The sequence below is a fragment of the Neltuma alba genome, unplaced genomic scaffold, assembly GCF_004799145.2.
Source record: "Neltuma alba isolate B1F8T4 unplaced genomic scaffold, ASM479914v2 tig00011986_pilon, whole genome shotgun sequence".
NCBI lineage: Eukaryota > Viridiplantae > Streptophyta > Magnoliopsida > Fabales > Fabaceae > Neltuma > Neltuma alba.
The window spans coordinates 125,725-145,872 of NW_021636559.1; the positions used below are offsets into that span (position 1 = coordinate 125,725).

The window sequence follows — 20,148 nt, forward strand, 5'->3', positions numbered from 1 at the left end:
TAACTGGTGTAGTTGTGCATAAAATGACATTCCACTTATTAGCAAGAAATAAAAAATCAAACCAGATATTAACTCGGTTGAAGTAGTGGTCCAAAGATTAGTTGGTCAGATGGGGATCAACTCGGAGTCAAACTGATCATATTAAAATAAAATAATTTAACTTAAAATAACAAAATACAACAACATTAATAATTACTAATAAAAAATACAAGAAAAATGTAACAATATTTTGACCGTAACAATAACAAATTACAATAACATTAAGAATTTTGATTCTTACAATTCATCAATAACTAAAATTAACAATCATTGATATCAAAATCATCATTAAAATTCATTTAGATATATAGTAATATCAATAACAACATAATAATTCAAATTGGTTCATCATTGGTTTTTATCAGATCACGCCGATTTGACTAGTTCGATGCCGATTCAACTCTTAATCAATTTAATGTCTAAACCAGATTAAACCACTGGCCGATTCGGTCCATTTTTTTTTATTTTATGCTTATTACTTGGGTGGATTATAATTAAAGTCATTACATTAATTGAAGAGAATATCTAGTAAATTAACAAATTTTATGAGGATATTAACTAACCTTAATTGTTTTCATGGGGACAATGTTTAAAAATGCTTTTTAACATAATGCTTAGGCATTGAGACACAGCAATCAATCAAGACCCTTAATTAGTACTCTTTATCTTTCTTTCTTTCCTTTATACAAGTATTCTTTTATTGAAAGAAATTCTATTTAGGTATTATCAGTGCTAGATGTGGATACCTCTTCTAGCATAATTTCGAACCTTAATTTTTCATGTTTAAGTTTAAGTGAGTTGAGTTCTAAGAATTTATAAAAGTCAATACATGCCTCCAGATTTAGCAAGCGTTTACAAATTGCCTAATAATAATGTCCTCACATCGATATTTGAATTTGAACTTATGACGTTGGGGTTATAAGTCAAATCCTTAACAAAATAAAAATTATCTATAACCATTTTATTCAAAATAAAAATAAATATTAAGCTAGCAAAGAATAAGATTTTTTTTTAAAATTTACATACTACTGTCTTTTCTAAAAATGTGATTTATAATAAAAAAGAATAGTATGTTAACATTTTGAGACGACAAAATGTCATTATCCTCGTTGCTTGGTTTTAAAGTGTCATTCTCGGTTCTCCCCATTTCATTTTTTTTTTCCCAACAAACAAACAGATAACAAGCCTTATCCCACTAGGTAAAGTCAGCTACACGAGTCACGTGATGTCATCGTGTTTTGTCAACAACCTAATTCTTAGATATGTTGTTGGCTAAGTAGTCTCGTTTAATGACCTCATTGAGTGTTTTTCTCGGTCTTCCGTTATCTCTTTTTATGAGACTCCATACTGTTTGATCTACACTCCTCAGAGACAATAAAATCCCATCTAAGAGAATTAAATAAAAAAAGATTCTTTAAAATTATGAAATTATTCTGAAGTCTTAGGAGATTTTATTGCAATAAATTTTATTTATTTAATTACCAAATTACCTTTATCTCTTTTTTTTTAAAAGTATGTATTGACAACTGAAAGTATAATCATTAACAACTTGATGCGTAATGATTAATAACTATTGCAGCAGGTATTGATAACACATTTTCTCAGTGCATTACAAAAATATAATACATGAGTTATCAATATTTATCGTGATAGTTGTTAATCGCTACGTCTTACGTTATTAATGACTGCACTTTTAATTCTCAATACATACTTTTAAAAAAATAAGGACAATTTGATAATTAAGCAAATAAAATTTATTACGATAAAATCTTTTGGAATTTCATGTTAATTTGATTATTTTAGGGATCTTTTTGTATTAGAGCATATTAAACGGGATCTTATTATAATTTTTCCTAGAAAAAAATCATCCTAACTGGGTCCCTCCACGTCACCACTCTCCTCCATCAGTCAAATTGTAAGTGCAAAGAAAGAGAACACGTTTTGCTCAAAAGTATTTCAAAAAGGAGGAGAACACGTGAGCATCATGACGTCAGCAGAATGGCCCGACGCGACGCCGAAAGGTCGCTCTCGGCTAAAAAAAAATAAAAATAAAAAATATCAAACTTCCTTCTATTTAACTCAAATTACAAATACCTTATTTTTATTTTAAAAACTTATATAGACTTTTCTTAAGATCAAAATATATCTTGCACAAACTTCTTTTCTAATTTTAAGATTCAACTCCCATTCACTTCTTCATTTGTTGACCATTAAATCATAGGGTTGACATATTATTTTGATCAAACTGTCCCTTCTTAATACAAATATTACTAATAATTATCATTTAATGACGTATCATATATCTTGATTTGAAATCAAAAAATCAAAAATAATTTTAATAAATATTTTAATATTTTTTATAATATTGAATTGATTACCATATTATAACTTTTATTAATTTTAGAAATACAAATTTTTATTTTATAATGAATCTTGTTTATTTATGTAAATTTATTTGTGATGTAATTTTTTAAATATATATTAGCAAAAAATATTTTGTAATTGTATATATGCATTTTCAATAAAATTATAAAGTTATGTTTTAATTTATTAAATTTAGTAAAAATATTAAATAGATTATTAATAAATATTAAAATTAAAAGATAAAATATGGATTTAATATAATGAGGGGTGAAGTAGAAAATAAGATTTATTTTAATATTTTTTAATTAAAAAATGTACACATAGAATCTTTTCAAAGTATTCATTAACCGTGTTAATGATTTAAACTAAAATATATGTCATCAAATAGAAAGAAAGTTTCGTGTAATTAAAGCAAAATAAAAAGGTGGCAGAGTATATGGTATCAAAAAAAAAAAAGGTAGCAGAGTATTTTACTGAGAAAAATAATAATAAAATAAGAACCCATTGTCTCACAGTACAGGCCCCTCACCGTCATAGACACGTGGCATACTGTTATGTACTCGGACACGTGGCACTCCCACTTACACTAATGCCCCTCCTTCCTTTTTACTAGTAGTAGTATTATAGTAGTACTCCTCTGGTCCTTAATATATGACCCAATCGTTAAGTTGATTTTAATCCTAAATATAAGATTCATTTATCATATTTATCAATTTTCTCAAAATTACCCTTATAGATACTTTCTCAACCATAATCAAGTAGAAAAAAGAAGGGGCATTAAGAAAGATAATTATGGTATTTTAGAAAAAAACATGTTACATTTCTTATAATTAACTAACTTACCCAACTTCTTAATCTAATCAAATTAGTTAAATAGATCATATATTAAGAATTGGAGGAGTACATATCCATTTTCCCCTTACTGTCCCTTTCCGCCATTATTTCGAAAGCAGGAAACGAGAAATTTACAAGTTGCAAATTTGGGTCAGGGCGGGCCCCACTTCCGGACATGAACCATGATGACCCGTGCTCCTGTCTCTGTTTCCTTGGACCACGTGGCTGACACGCACTCCATGTTCCTCCATCATTCCCGCCGGACATCGTTTCTTGCCTTCCTTCCTTCCTCCCTCCCTCCCTCCCTTGACTCTGCCGCCTCTCCCTGTCGGGTCTTGACCGGGGCCTGTTTCAGGTCAACAATCATCCTCAGCCGTTGGATACATTACTAAGTCATCATTATCAACGGCTTTCGAATTTTCCATTTGTACCTTGATCTGTACTAGACTACTAGCACTACCACAACAATACCCCTTTGTGACTCCTCGCCCTCTTCAAATTGGTTCCCAAATCATTAATAATTCATTAATTCTCCCTTTCAAGTATGACAAAGTCATGTGTAATAATTTTTTTAAAGAAATGGAGAATATCTGGTTTTTATTTATAAAGATTATTTGAAAAACCGTAAATAATTTTTTAAAAAATATTTACATAATTACAAGTTAATTAAATTCTAATACAATACAACCCTTTTGATACTTGATTTGTAATAATTGATTAAATTCTACTACACTAATGTCTGTTCTTAATTTTTAAAACTTAGGGGGTATTTGGTAACTTTGAAAAGTGTTTCTCAAAAATATTTTTTCGTAAAACGAGACAAATTCTTTTATATATTTATTTTGTAAACCATAAAAATATTTTTAAAACTATGGTTTTGATTTCTATCCAAATACTTTTTTTATTATGGGCATTTTTTTCAACTGAAAATTCATTATTGGCAGATCGTACAAGCTACGGGAGCATAGGGATCGTGCGTTGTTATGCGTCGCATAGATCATGGGATTGTGGGATACAGATAGACACTGTACTCAACAAATCCGACGCTGCCACGTATACGTCCTAAACTGATGACATTTTATATTTCTAAAATGGGCTTATCAATTATCTCCCTCAACTCTCAAGTTCAGTTCAGAGAGCCGTGCCTCTGCACTCCACCTCTCCTGCCTTCGAATCGTTCGCCCTGCCGGCTCTCCGCCACCTGTGGCCGTCCATCTATTTGCCGTCGGGAACTGGGAGCGATACATGTTGCATCACGGCGGTTTTGAATCAGAAAAGAGATTTTAAGAAATGGCCCATCTATTCACTTCATCGATTACCGAGCCAGATCGTCTCGCAATTGCTCTGAAGTGTAAACACTTTGTGTGATTCCTCTGAGCTATCCCTTCTCCTGGTAAGTACTATATATATATGTATGCTTATGTTTGCTGATCCCCATTCTTGCTTGGCCTAATCCTTTTCTTCATGTTTCCGGTTTTTCTACTGCTGGTTGATTGGTTCTCTCCAGAGTTTTCTTTGAGGGAATTAATTTGCTGTTTCCGTCATTCTGCAACTTATTGAACTTTGACAATATGATTTTTAAACAATCTTGTTTAAGTGATTATCATTTACCAGTGTTGCTGTGTTTATATGTGCTAACTCTGGTTCTAGATACAATAAGCTCTTTTATATAAATATAAAATTCAGTTGACTAATTTGAATAGAGTACAAAAATAAATTAAATTAGTTATTTATCATAAATAAATAGATGTTATCTTTATAAAAATATTCTTACTAATCATTAAATATATTATTAGAATTATCATTATTAAAAATTATTTAAAAAAAATGATAAATATGAGAGACAAAATGAATTAAGGTGTTATATTTAAAATCAAAATTTTATATTAGAAAAAGGGAAAAGTATATATGTATATATGTTATTGTAAGAAAATTGTAATATTTTAATAATTCGGTTTGAGACATTCACCTCTTTCTTGACTAGTTTAGTGTTTCATCGATTTTTTTTTAGCCTTGCTCTGGGTTGCTTTACACACTGGGTTCGTTTCGGTTTTCTCGTCAAAATTTCGATTATGTTTTTTTTAAAAATGATAAAATAAAAAATAAAGACTAGTTAGCTCTTAGTGTAGTATGGTAACATCCTATTATGGTTTATATAATTAATCTTAAAACTTAGCTTGTTATTTCTTTGAAGTCATTTTTATAAGTTTAGTTATTTCTTACAGCGTGATTTAATGTCTTATAAAATCACATCGCAATCCTATATAAAAATGAAAATATAACTGTTGAAATTTGATATGAGTAACTCGCATCTACATACTACTTCAAAAAAAAAAAAAGGAGAGAAATAGATGTGCAGAATACTCAAATTCTCAAGGGTGGCAAAATTATTGGGAGTGATTAAAATAAAAATATATTCTAAATCAAAATACGGGAAGATTTAGAGATGAAATCTAGAAACATAATAAGAATTAAAAAAAGAGAGCATCTTTTGGATAAAACTGAGAAAAGGTGAGGTGTGAAGGATTGGTGATGGTGATAGGACAAGATAAGGGCCTGTTTGGATATCTTAAAACCGCGGTTTTAGAAGTACTTTTCTGTAAAACGAGATAATCTCCTCCACATATTTATTTCGTAATCCGTAAAAGCACTTCTGAAACTATGGTTTGGTTTCTATCCAAACACACCCCCCAAAAGGGCAAGCAACACCATTATAAGCAGCTCAAATCATTGAAGCTACGTGTCAACTTCCCGATTCCCCATGTCTGACTGACACGTGGCCACCACAGCCCTTATCCTTTTCGTGACACGTGTTATCCCCCAAAGACAACTTGTTGAAAGCGATCCCAATGCCAGACAATTTGCAGTGAAAAATCGTGTCATCCACGCACCCCCGTGTTTCCCCCTCGCACCTGCCTCAAGGCTATTTTGGGAATGTCATCTATTCCATTTCTTCTTTATTAGTGTAACATTTGCATGATTTAATAAAATTGTTAAAAGTAGCTAAAAACAACAAACATATAAAAATTGTTCCTTTTCTTTTCAACTATGTTTTTATCTATAGGTGAGTGAATGAAAAAGAGTGGTGATAAAAAAAAATGGTGAAAGAGAATACATGAAAAAATTAATTAAAAGTAAAATTAGCAAAAATATATTTGATGCTCAAACACTTCTAAAATAGATCTTGTAAAAAGAGATGGGAAATTCAAAAATTTAAATATCATTAAAAAGGGATGAAGAGAATTGTTTTTATTACGTGTAGATATTTTTTATTAGAGATAATTTTATTTAAAAAGAAAGTATGTTTTTATTATTAGATGAAGTTACTAAAAAAATACTTATTGTAAATTTATTGCTTAAAAGTATTTAAATATTGAGATTTTAAATGAGTACAACTCCATTTCGCAACAAATTAAAATTAAATTGTATATATTTGAAAAAGAATTGTATGAAAATTGCATCTATTGTCTCCTCATATGAAGAAAACAGAGAGGAGACGAGGATAGAAAAAATTTTAATTTTAACAAGTTCAATTGAAAAAAATTAAACAAATAGAGTTACGCATTTTTAACCAATTTTTTATAACTAATTTCCCTTATTTTTTTTTATTTTTTTATCAAAATTTTATAATTTTTTTAATTTTTAAGATAAGCTTGTTAATATTTTTTCAACACCGCCTTCCATTTGTCACAGGACGGGGTGAGGGTATTTTTGAAATACATCATCACGGGGTTAGGGTATTTTTGAAATACATCTAATGTTATTCTCTTTTCCTCTTTGTACTTTCTAGCCTCTCCTCTCTGCCCATCCTCCCGTTTTCTTCTCGTTTCTCTTTTTTGCCTTCTTTCTATTCCCCTTCCCCTCCCCCTCTCTTGTATATTTTTTTGGCCCTTTTACCGATCCTAAAGTGTGTCACGTACTGCTTGCTCTGGCTTGTGCCTTCCCTTTATATGCGTGAAAAAACAAATCAAAAAATCAGTAACTTTTTTTTTTTTTTCAAGTTTTGTTGGAACCGCTTCCACTTTTACTTGAGCATTATTCATTTGGGTTTTGATTGAGTTGCAGATTTTTTTTGTCCCTCTTCTTGTTTTCCCTCTCCAAGGGGATAATATCGTCTCTTGCTGTGGATTGGGTTGGGACTCAGTACTTGTGATGGATTCTCCGTGCTGTTTCTGAGCATTGTTGAAGGATTAGTAGCTGAATTGCTGGCTACTAAATCTCTTCATTTCTGTGGATGTTTCTGGTTTTTATGAAAGATGAGCCAAGATAACGAAGAGAGAAGAAGAAAAGCAATGGAGACCCTATCTTTGCAAATAGACAAATATCCAAGAGATCTGCTCCGAACATTCATGTCTAGGGACAATACTCAACAATCCGAAAGCCCAGAGCCTGAGAGTGGTTCGGAGGAGATTGAGCTGAATCTTGGCCTTTCGCTGGGTGGTCGATTTGGTGTTGATAAGCATGCTAAAAAGTTAGGGCGATCATCGTCTATCGTCGGAACAATGCCTCTTGTGAGAGAGAACGAGTCCACAACCCCACCGACGCCGTCGTATCCAGGCCTTTTGAGGACGTCTTCGCTCCCGACGGAGACGGAGGAGGAGTGGAGGAAGAGGAAGGAGTTGCAGATGTTGAGGCGAATGGAGGCGAAGAGAAGACGGTCTGAGAAGCAGAGGAGCTCTAGGACGGAGAGAGACGGTGGCGAAGGAAGGACTGAAATGGAGGCCCCAAAGGGAAGTGATTGGGCCTTTGGGCTGCCCAGCTGGGCTGCGGCAACATCAAGGCAAGTGGTTCTTAGTGATGTGTTGGCCCAAGGAAAAGCCCATGGGCCATTGGGTGGGACTTCTGGTTTCCACGGGGGAAGCTCGTCGTCGGGAATGACAGAAATGGAAGGCAAACCATCTCAAGGTAAATTGCTTCTTTAAGTTTTATTCCGTTGGCAATTCTTTCTTCAGGCTACCAATTTAAAAGTTCTTGTTCTTGGAATTTTGCTTTCTTTTGGTGCGGATGGTCTTCTTAAGTAAACATGGGACTGCGATTTGATTGCATGATGAGGATTAAATCTCAAGTTTTGTCTTGCAAAAATGGATTAAATCCTTGAACATTGTGTGCTTCAAAATTCGTTAGTAGCTTCATTCATCGTAGGACCACAAAAAAAAAAAAAAAAACAGCTTTCATGTATGTTACTCGGATGGATTAGCATAGTCACTTTGGTCAGCCAACCCACTTAATGTATCAAACAATGATATCAGTGAGGAGCTGTCTAATTACGGTAAAGAAAGAATCTTCAGATTATTGTTAAGAAGAAACTGATCAATGGCTCACTAACCTCATGGGTGTATACCATGGAAGAATAGGAAATATATCATTTTGGTGGCTATCACTGCCCATTAGATATCTGATTTGACGGTTAAAAATAGTTGAGTTGTATATTTGATGTATCTATGTGGCTGCTGGCAATTTGCTTATATTCGTGATTGACTTTGCAAAATATGATCATTCATTTGGGGGCGTGGGATATTTTTAAAAGTGTTGTGGTCGCGAGGTTAATATTTGTTAGACCTAGAGATCCTGGGGAAGAAATTTTGGAGAAATCAAATAGTTTTGGAATTACTTGTTTTTGTGACAGTAAAAAAAAAAAATTCCGGGATATTTAAAGTTGTGATCAACACAAATAAATTCAATAACATGCAGTTAACATAAAATAGTTGAGCATCATTTTAGAGTTCTTATAACTTCTGAACAATGTAGTAAGTTGAAGCTCTCGGTTAATAAGTTGAAGCTCTCGGTTCTTCCTTCCTTTCTTTAGAGTTCTTATAATTTCTTCCTGGAGACTTGAGCGAAGCTTAATAGTAAGTTTGAGGTAATGGGAAAGAGGGGAAGTGGGAAGAGAAAAGAAAGAATGGGGTCTTGAGTAAGGTGTTACATTGGGCAAGTAATTTTCACGTTCTCCTTGTGAACTTGTAATTTACTATACAAGATACTCTTTCGGTTCTAAATGTAAGACCCATTTTGTAGTATATCCTTTCGGTTTTAAATGTAAGACCCGTTTTGTGGCACAATTTGCACTACAAAATTGGTCTAATATTGAAGTTCAAAAGGGTAGAACTTTTGGGAGAACCACATTTGGATAGAAATGCTAACTTCCCATAAATCCCATGTCGGATTCTTGTATTTTTAATGTGAGGTTTGAGTTCTATACTTTGTAATTGGGTCCTAACATTCCACCATGCTTCATATCTTTGACACTCATGCAAGCTAGCTTTGCACTAGCTTCCTAGTTCTTAACTAATACTACCTCCGGTCTTTAATATAAAAGCTAGTTTGACTTTTAATTTTATCTTAAATATAAGACCCCAATCCATTTTGTTTCTAATATTTATCTATTTTTCTTAAAGTAGCCTTGATAATAGTTGCAAATGTTAAATATTTCATCAAATGGTCATTCTAGCCAATACATATGATTAGTAAGGTTATTTTAGGAAAAACAACATCTATTTATTACAAGTAATTAACTTAACAAACTTTCTTAATTTACTCGAATTAGTTAACTAGCTCTTATATTAAGAATTGGAGATAGTAATAGCTTTATATCTTATCCTTTACTGAAAATGATAATAAAAAGGAGACAATGCTTTAAAGACAATATAGGATGCTTCTATCTTCTTATACACTGCTTTGTATCCCAGGATCAAGTGATTGTGCCGAGGCAAGTAGCCCTGCCTGTAATCAGATGGTGCAGGAACGAAGCAATCAGGATGCTGGGGGTTCCTCTGGGACAAAGTCAAATGAGAATATGATCAGAACACCCAGTGAGGTGGAGAACCCATCAAGAAGACCTGGCCAAAACAGAGGTAGGGAAACTGGATCAAATGCAATGGAAGACATGCCTTGTGTTTTCACACAAGGGACTGGCCCTAATGGGAAAAGAATTGAGGGAATATTGTACAGATATGGTAGAGGTCAGGAAGTGAGAATTATGTGTGTATGCCATGGAAATTTTCTCTCTCCAGCAGAGTTTGTGAAGCATGCTGGTGGTGGTGATGTTGCTCACCCGCTTAGGCACATAGTTGTAAACCCTTCCTCTACTCCCTATTTGTAATATATGATATATTTATTGAGTAAATTATTTCAATCAGATAGCGTCTTTTCTCGTGTCAATTTTTTGCTAGGCTCTTAGATCATAAACATATTATATGTAACCTTGCCTTTCTTGAAGAGAATTCTTTGGTTCATCACTTCGGGATCTTTGGCTGTTGATGATTTCGCACCTGCTATTTCTTTTTCTATTTCATAAAGACTACATGCAGTCTGAGGAATAATATTGATGCGCTCAAGGTTTCATTGTTAGTTTTTAAGGATGATTGGGGGGAAAAAAAATTACAAGACAACTTGCTAGTCAGGATATCCAAACTCTAGCTACATTTACAAAATATATACTTTCACGCCATAGATTATGGTGTTCAAAATTTTATTGCTCAGCTACTTGCGTACAGGCCAAAAAGAAGATTTGCCATATCGTAAAACTAATATTTACATGAGAGGGTCCTACTCGCCACAGGTGGAGGAAGAAAGTTAGTTACACTTTGTTCAAAGTTATTCAAGATCAGAGATCCTAGGCTGCCATGATCTCCATCACCTCTTCTTTTCCCAATCAGGAAGAAGAAACTTTCATGGGAAACACAGATTTCCACACACCAGAGACAGAGAGCAGAAGAATCCACAAGTCACAAGCTCTCGAATCTTAAGATGATCCCTATAATATCCTCAACACAAGTGACTTGATATCTGATCATATTCATGCCTGTAAACCTAGAGGAGCTAATAGCTATGCCAAATAAGGCCTAGATATTCCCAGATTACACACTGCCTTAACAACAACGACAATGACAACACTTGTCCCTTGTCCAACAAGAGGACCAAGAGAGGCACCAGAACCAATTCCAACGCTTGGCAGTTGGGTGCGGTGCTAGTTTAGATGCGTCTTCTTTTGGGGGAACATATGGTCCTTCTTCTGAATGCCGTGGGGAAACATCTACCTTGTGGGCACTAGGTCCGTCCGCTTCTATCAAACTGCAGCGATTTGAAACAGATTATACCAATTCGCTTGTGCAGTTTAGCTAAATTTAAAAGCACTTAAATTGAGAATTTGCCGGAAACACGGCTATTAAAAAGCATGCGCAAGGATCAAGACAGAAAGAACAGACATCCTTGTAATCAAAGGAGTAAGACTGAACATAATGAAGTGTCTTAAATTACAAGCATAGGTAGAGAGTAAAAATATGCATAGGCAAAGGAAAAAGCACTATATTGCCATCTTTCATGGCAGCAGCTCCAACTGTAGCAGAACGCTCAGCTACAACTTAACTAGAAACAAGTTGGCCTTTTGGAGTAATGGCAATAACTTTGCTATTCACAGTAGCAGAACTCGCTGCTACTATTGGAAGGACAGCACAATGGCCATGGAAGCTTTCTTTCTGCAATGCAAGAATGGTATAGTTTTCATTGCACATATTAAATCTGTAAGATTTTATCTAACACATTTTCATGTGAACAGATGCTCTACCCGCACAAACCTAATGTAAACCGTTACAGGACAAGGATGGGTGCAGGATATAATAATATAAGTAGCTAGGTAGTTCCACACATAACACATCTAAATTTGCTGCCTCAGTAAACTGGTATTTATAGCAGTGTACTGACGTACTAAGTAGCACAAGAAATATGTGTGGAACAGAGAAAAGAAGGACTCACATTGGGAACGCAAAAGAGCACGTACTGGTTCCGCTACAATGAGAGCGACCGGAGACGTTGCGAGAATTACAAATTATACCCGGATGCGAACTCTGCGCCTTGGTTTGCTCTTCGTTCGACCTCTTTTCTGACTCATGAGTTTCATCTACCCTTTTATTTTTTTGCGAATCCTTCATATCATTATTCTCCTTGTCAATTTCTATGTCCTCTGGTATAACAAATGAAGGTTGGCTACGAAGCTCACCAGACTTTGTCAATTCCCCAGACTTGTACAAATCATCGAACATGGAGATATGGTCCCGAGAGAAACTGTAGTTCCCTAAGTGAATGCTAAACAATGATTCATTAGAAGCAGTACTCCATTCGATTGGAGATGTATTATTTCTTGCAAATATTGAAGATGGAATCCTGTTAGGATCATATCCTCCCGACGGGTCCATCACTTGGACTGGAGGGCTTACTGTTGGCGGCGCACATGTTGAGGTGGGAACTGAAGAGATGTTGTCTCCTTTATCAGATGACGAAGAGCTATGACTGGAAACATCATGCTGTTCATTTTTTGATGCAACTCTCAATGACTTAGACTCTAAACCAACTGTCTCTACTTCAAAGACATCGTCTAATGATGATTCTGATGAAGAGGAAGAGCTTAACCTTCTGACTGGCTCCCATATACTTCCAGTGCCAATGTTGGCATCTGTCTCGGGGAAATTGCTTTCACCACCTTCTAAAACTGTTTCACCTTTAGCAATAAGATCTATTTGCCCTTCTGAGTCTGTACTGCTTCTAGTTCCATCAATTACCTCAGATTTTGAATGGGAATGCTTGCTGCTTCCACTCCCAGAAGAAGGAGATTCTGGAGATGTTTTTGCATGCTTATCATTTTTGCTCTGATCAAATGTGTCCGCATACATTTCCAAATGTTTGCTACTTCTTCCCTTTAAATAAACCCTGCATTAGCATCTGAATCCTTAGAATAGAGTCTGCCTTAATTTAGATAGATCAGCTTAATATTATAAGAAACAATTTCTCGTTGACCTACCCCGCTACCCCTTCTCGATCACTAAGCAATAAATTTAAAAATCCATCATTTGATGCAAAATTTCATGGTACGAATCAATGCAAGAATGAAAAATGCCATCATATTAACGATACCATTGTTATCCCCATCTAATTCACTCTCTCCCATTGTAGAAGCCCAGAAGCGAATGGCCAATTTCTTTATTCCAGCTGAGATGTCATATACATTCATCAATCATGAAAATATTTTCCTTGCGTACGGAGCAACAAAAACAACAATGAAAAGAGTATGAACATGATATCGGAATAACTCACTGATTACGTCTGGCTGCCGAAATTCCGGTCCCCGGAAGAGGCACCGTTAAGAAATTCCTTTATCCCAGATTTCTACACAACGCATAGAAAAATTAACAAATAGTAAAAACGGAAAAGGAATTGAAAATCTCACAGAAAAACATTAGAAAGTGGTAAAAACCATTTATTTCTTGACACAAACAGAAAAAAATTAAGATACCTTACATTTGTGGCTTAAACCATATCTGAGGCACCGATTTTGATTAAGAATCCTTTTTGAAGCATTTGGTTCGTTGCAAGTTGCCCTGAATTCTTCGACTCTTAGTTCCGATGCCAAAAGCGCAAAACAAGTTTGAAAACAAGAAAAACAAATTAAGAATAAAAGGGGGGGAAAAACTAATCTCAAATGAGAAATCAAGGTTTTATTGGGAATGTGATGTTGCGACATTATCGCCGTGTCCCAGAATCCGATTTCCTTTTGCAACTAACTAAATCTTCGTTTCGCGCCATATCTTCATTGTACGTCTCATTGTGGCAGAGATGGGGGAGGATATTGTACAAGCTGCGTCCGCTGTTTTCATGTTATTAACCAATCAGATGACGCCACGTCACAAAAGTGTGATCGGAGCCCACGGTATGACAAAAACATGCATGGCCATTGCCATTAAATGTTGATCCAAGTGGAAGGAATTTGAATACCTTATGTATCATATTTTATGTTTGATTTTTGGAGTCATATGTATGGAGAAAAATATTACTCCTCCGGTCCTTAATATAGGACTCAATTTTTGAGTTGGTTTTGGTCCTAAATATAAGACCAATTTCTCATATTTATCAATTTTCTCTAAATTACCCCTATAGATACTCCCTCAACCATAATCAAATAGAAGAAGGAGAGGGGTATTAAAAAAGATAATTGTGGTGTTTTAGGAAAAATGTGTCACTTTTATTATAATTAACTAACTTACCTAACTTCCTTAATCTAATCAAATTAGTTAAATGGGTCTTATATTAAGGACCGGAGGAGTATTAGGAGGGGTTCTAACTATGATGACTGACAAAGCGACAATACTCTAAGAGTGTGTTTGGGATCACGGTGAAGGTCCTCAAACTGACTTCTCCACTGGTAAAAGTTGAAAAAAGTAACTTCTTGTTTAACTGCTTGAACAACAATGCCCCCAGTCCAGGTTGGAGGAACGATGTTATCCTTGAGAATCTACAATTCTCAAGGAATCGTCTAAGGAGCCACTCGTGTAGTTGGATCCTGAGAGAGGCAAATTCTGTTGCTGATTGGGTAGCTAGAGCCTCTTTGGCTGGGTCTTGCCCGACTGATTGGGTAATGAGACCGCCACCTCTTTTGCGTAAACTTATAGAATCTGATTTATGCAAAGCCAAAACTAATGTAGGGTGATATTTATTGCTAGATGGTGTTCTCACATGACTTTGTACTGTTGATTTATTATGGAATGAATTATTGTTGGCAAAAAAAAAAAAAAACTTCTTGTTTAAAAGAGATGTTTGGATTCACGGTGAAAATAAATGGACTTATAAGAGAAATGGACTTTTTTTTCATAAGCTGTTGCCTTCAGCTTCTTCGCATTTAGCTTTTCCGTCTGTCTTCCTGTCTACAGCTTCTCCACTACACACTTCGTGGGGCCCATGAGTGAGGGAGGAGAGAGAATACATTATGTGAGTTTTTTTTTCTAATCCAGCCAATTAGTTTTCAATATTAAAAAATTATTTTTTGAATAATAAAAATCATTTTTTAAAAATAGATTATTTATCTTTAAAAAATAACTATTTTTATTTTTATAATTAATTTTAATTTTTCTCTGAAAGTTATCACATTATAAATATATAAAATAAATATATATTGTTTAATAAAGTTTATATCCTTTTCAGTTATTTTACATTCAAATTTATTTTTACATTTATCATCCAAACAAGTTTCAGCTTCTCAAACTGATTTTTTTTCAAAATCCAATCCAAATATAAATCACATTATCCTATTTGACTTTTACTCAATCTAACTTCTGTAAAAGTCAGATTGAAAAAAAGCTACTTCTACTACTGCTATCTCAAACACACCCTAAAAAATTAGTCTTTTACCATTTAGGTGGGAAGATATCGTGGACCAAAAAAAAAAACTTGCATGGCCATTGATTGGTCCAAAAGAAACGCTTTCCCTATGATGTGGCGTAATATTGACGTCTTGTTGGCTCTTAAAATAGAAGGCAACACCCGTGGAGCGTTTTTACAAGCAAAATATCTGGTTTTCAACTTTTCATAATAAAATTTTAAATATATAAAATATAAATTATTACAAAATTCATTGCCTAAAATTGTACTTGAAGGTTCATCTACTGCAACTCATTTCTAAGTAGGAAAGTACAATTCATTTTTAGTGAATGTAACTTTTTTAATATTATCTTATCTCTAATTTTTAATATAAAAGCTAATTGACTAATTTGAATATATTAAAAAATTAATTAAATTAGTTATTTATATAAATATGTATTGCTTTCCTTAAAATATCATTACTAATTATGTATATTAGTTAAAACTACTATTTGCTAAAACCTTTAACATGTGTAAATACTATAAGGATTACTTTGGAACAGAATGGATAAATATATGAGATATAGTGGATTAAGATATTATATTTAGGATCAAATTGAATGTCAAATTAACTTTTACATTAAGAATCGGAGGCAGTACAACATATTTTTAGTTATGTGTAAATTTCAGGTATCTTTAGGCAATAAATTTTGCCATGAGAGATGTTTTCCAGCAATCTTCTCCAAAAAAAAAAAATTATCCACTACTGTTTTCTACTGCTTTTTTTTAAAAAAAAAAAAATTTTTATGCTCAGAGTTTATAATTTATAACAACTATAAAAATACTAAAATACTTGACTATCGATGTGCTAAGAAAATAATGAGGATAAAATTAACATACTCTATTATGCTTCCTAATCTAATTTTCCAGTCAAGTCATTTTTTTTTCTTTAATGCTTTTTAAACTAACCATCAAGTCCAGTGCTCTTGCCATTAATTGTTTGGCAATTTTTTCTTTTTCTAATTTAAAATTTTAAACTTCTAATATAAAAATCCCTAATTTCTTATTAGTTCCCCCCCTCGATGAAGCTCATTAGTTTGAATAAGCTGCATAGAAATATGTCAAATGGATTGGATTGGGTTAATGATAATATTAGTGAGACTGAAAAGAAAACTAAATATGTCAATTTCATAATAACATTGGGAATTTGATGGTAAGTATATAAGAGTACAGTGCTTTTTTGTCCCTAAGAAAATATTAATTATAAATCTTATCATGAAGATGGAATCAAAACACCTAATTTACCTGTTGGGAGAGGATCTTTAAATAAATTAGGAAATTAGGATAAAGTTAGAGAGAAATAATAAGATATGAATGAGCTCTATTTATGCAGGACTCTCAACAGTCCTATAGAATTGAGTCATATCTCTCGTTTTCTGTTTCACTTTAGATCCATACTTTAATTTTTTTTTTTTTGAAAACTTGATCATTTACTCCATATATATAAATAATTTTGATTTAATTACAGCCTAACTTCTGAAATTAAATTTGTCCTATCTAATCTTTTAGGTTTAAGCTATTTAATTCAATAGCTCATGCACTTTCAGAAAAATATATTGTCATTTAAACACAAAATATATAGAAATCAAAAGATTAAATTATTAAAACTTGAGGGATTAGGTTGTATGGAGTTAAAGTTTAGAGATTGAATTATAACTAAGTTAAAATGACAAAACCTGAATGGTTTTTTTCCCCTTTACTTTTTATTACAATCAACTAATTTATCCTAAAGGATATTCCTAATGTGGTTTCTTCCTACCGGTCCAACTATTGCTGGTAAGTGTATTGATTAAACGATCATGCAATCTCAGTCGTTTTCGGGTAGATAAGGCCGTCTATTCCTAAGCTCTTTAAACGGCACATGAGGCTTCTGCGAGAAAGCTCTGAACGACATCTTTCTTGTCGTGGTCCCCGTCGTAGCATTATTGGCGGGAGGCATAAGTTTGAGAGGGAAGGTGACCCTAGAAAGCTATTATTATCTTCAAGAAAATGCCACAACACAAAGTGGACAAAGCAACGAAAATGCTTCGTTTTTGCAGTTGTGAGTCAGGCTTCAAAATACGAAGAATAAAGACAATGGAAATGGGGAGAGGCAGATCAAACAAGTTTATATATATATATATAAACTAATGGTAGTATAATATAAATATTTTGACATATCCATATTCAACTTTTGAAATATATAATTAAATGAAATATGTCTTTTTTTTAATACTCTTTTGATCCTTAATATAAGACCTATTTAACTAATTTGATTAAATTGAAAAAATTAAGTAAGTTAGTTAATTATAAAACACTCCAATCATATTTTTCCTTAATATCATTTCTCCCTCTTCCACTTGATTATAGTTAATGAAATATGTATAGGAAAAATTTAGAAAAAAATTTGATAAACACAAGAAATAAATCTTATATTTCTCGATAATTAAGTTCTATATTAAAAATCGGAAGAGTACAATTTAATTGAACGGCTGTGGACACACAAAACCATGTCGATATAGGATCCGAGCTCATGATCTCATCTGAATATGGTAGATGATGCTGTTAGTAGAGTAGCTTCTTGTTGGTATCGCATAAAAATAATTAATTGTTATATTTGTGCTAAATTTTTTTTAGTAATATAAGCTATTAATAAATCTGTGAATATGGTCATCATCTATCTTGCTGTAGAAATTGAATATTAAATTTGAAAGAAAACCCCATAGAAAGGTACTTTTTTTTTTATAAAAAAGAAGAGTATAAATCTGGATTCTAAATGCAGTCATTTAAGATCAAGGATATTTACAATCTTGTTAAGACAATTTTATTATTCAGACTCTTTTTACGAGTAAAAGATTCAATTTGAACACTACCTCTGACATTGTAAAGTGAATTTTATATTTAGATTTAAAGATAGTACAAGTTATAACAATATGAGTCTTTTATGTCAAAAGATCCAAATTTTTCATAAACTTACTTAGATCTTTAAGAAGAAATTCTTATAAATCGTCCTAAGCTAATTATTCCATTTAAGTTGTGTCAAAAGTTCTGTAAAGGTTGGAAACTCTACTTTTTATCCTTTAATCAACAAATGACACTTTGAGCAAAGTTTTAACAACTCAATTGGCCATTAAATTAATGTTTTTTCTGGGAAATCCACAAAAAATGAGGGATGTTTCCTATAAAAATATTGCGGAATTTCCAATGAATAAAAAATCATCACTAGTATTATTTTATGAATAAAGACCGAAAATCATTGATTCATCAAGGAGCAGACTTAAAAGATTTTAGGCACTTCACTTAAAATCAGGAAATATTATAAAAACTTTTGAATATATTTTTGGGATGTGTGCCAATAATTTCTACCTGCTAATTAGTTGGAGATGCGGAGAGTTTGAAAACTCGTTGGAAGCATTTAAAAAGAACTACTTACAGTGGAAGCAAAATTCTTTTTCACATATTTACATAAATACTATAAATCAATTTTAAAAAGTTAAGCATATTTTAATTTTTAAAACTTAAGAATGAGCTAGATTGTTTGGATTGAGATAAAAATTTAATTAGTATAATGTAACTGAGATTCGATTGAGTTTTATTTTTTTCAGCTAGTTTCAGAAAAAGTTAGTTTGTGATAGCTTATTTAAATGACATATTAAAAAGTTAGCTTTAAAATATTGAAATTTAGTAAAAGTGATTCACTGAAAAAATCATTCAAGTCATTTGCCTGAATACTCATCCAACAGCATTTCTTTGGACTCTAACAGATTTTTAAAGGTATTGTTTGGTGTGAGGAAGTGGATGGGAGGGAAAGGGACAATAAATTTTAATAAGCTCTATTTAAAAAAATTAGAAAAATGGGATTTTGAAATTTTAATAAAAAAAGGGTAATATAAAAAAGTAATAAAAATTAATTAAAAACTTTTAACCCTATTTTAAAAATTTTTAAATTAAACTTATTAAAAAATTTTCCACTCCTTCCCTCTTCTCATTTTCTGTTGTACCAAGTGGATGCTAAAAATCAACTGACATATCAAGGCTTTCTCCCAGAAACACTTCTTTAATGATGAAAATCAACAAATCATTATTTGTTTTATAGAACTAGCTAATCTCCCACAAGTGCTCATATCTAGTGTATGATAATATTTTAAACATGTTTGTTTTCAACAAGATGCTTAAAAAAAAATTAACAAGTCACTAGAAAAAAGCGACCTTATTCTTTATTACAAAATTACTCTTTTAGTTTTAAATATAAAATTTTTATACATGTTAATATAAAAATTTTATACTCTTTCGGTCCTTATTATAAGACCCCATTTGACTTTTTATTTGGTCCTAATTATAAGACCTCAATCCATTTTGTCTCTTATATTTATGCATTTTTTTCCAAGATAATCCTTCTAATAATGATAGTTTTAACCAATATACTTAATTAGCAAGGATATTTTAGGAATGACAATACTTATTTATTATAAATAACCAACTTAACTTACTTCTTTAATCTCCTCAAATAAATCAATTGGGTCTTATAATTATAATTAGGATCGGAGGAGTATTTAGAAACAGGAGAAGAAATATTCTATTTAAAGAAGTCATTAAAAAGTGGACAGTACCCCGCCCTTCCCACATACCAGCAAAATTGCTGGGCAGTTGGATCATGCGGATAGTGTCAAGTGTTTGAAGTACTACTATAAGCTACTATGGGTTCCTTCATCGGTGCATTGTCGCTGAAGGAGATCACGACATCTTGTT

At 32.7% G+C, this 20,148-nt stretch overlaps 2 protein-coding genes across 2 annotated transcripts; one reads left to right on the forward strand and one right to left on the reverse strand.

Annotated features, from left to right (window-relative positions):
- The first annotated feature begins 4,399 nt into the window (after window positions 1-4,399).
- On the forward strand, window positions 4,400-10,482 carry LOC114720466 (ninja-family protein AFP2). Its single transcript, XM_028906111.1, has 3 exons — window positions 4,400-4,630; window positions 7,303-8,142; window positions 9,924-10,482. The coding sequence occupies exons 2-3, from the start codon at window positions 7,494-7,496 to the stop codon at window positions 10,334-10,336; spliced, it is 1,062 nt and encodes a 353-aa protein (XP_028761944.1). The 5' UTR covers window positions 4,400-4,630; window positions 7,303-7,493; the 3' UTR covers window positions 10,337-10,482.
- A 623-nt stretch (window positions 10,483-11,105) lies between these two features.
- LOC114720458 (suppressor protein SRP40-like) lies at window positions 11,106-13,734 on the reverse strand. The gene is made up of 4 exons (XM_028906104.1): window positions 13,528-13,734; window positions 13,324-13,395; window positions 11,989-12,939; window positions 11,106-11,307 (listed from the first exon to the last, which is right to left on the reverse strand). Exons 3-4 carry the CDS (start codon window positions 12,900-12,902, stop codon window positions 11,106-11,108), a joined length of 1,116 nt encoding a protein of 371 aa, XP_028761937.1. The 5' UTR covers window positions 12,903-12,939; window positions 13,324-13,395; window positions 13,528-13,734.
- Between the last annotated feature and the right edge of the window lie 6,414 nt (window positions 13,735-20,148).

Coding starts and splice junctions, on each gene's coding strand:
- LOC114720458 (XM_028906104.1), bottom strand. CDS start 12,902: ATGTATGCGGACACATTTGATCAGAGCAAAAATGATAAGCATGCAAAA. Junction 11,308..11,988: donor TGCTCTTTTGCGTTCCCAAT/GTGAGTCCTTCT, acceptor AAATCGCTGCAG/TTTGATAGAAGCGGACGGAC.
- LOC114720466 (XM_028906111.1), top strand. CDS start 7,494: ATGAGCCAAGATAACGAAGAGAGAAGAAGAAAAGCAATGGAGACCCTA. Junction 8,143..9,923: donor GGAAGGCAAACCATCTCAAG/GTAAATTGCTTC, acceptor TTTGTATCCCAG/GATCAAGTGATTGTGCCGAG.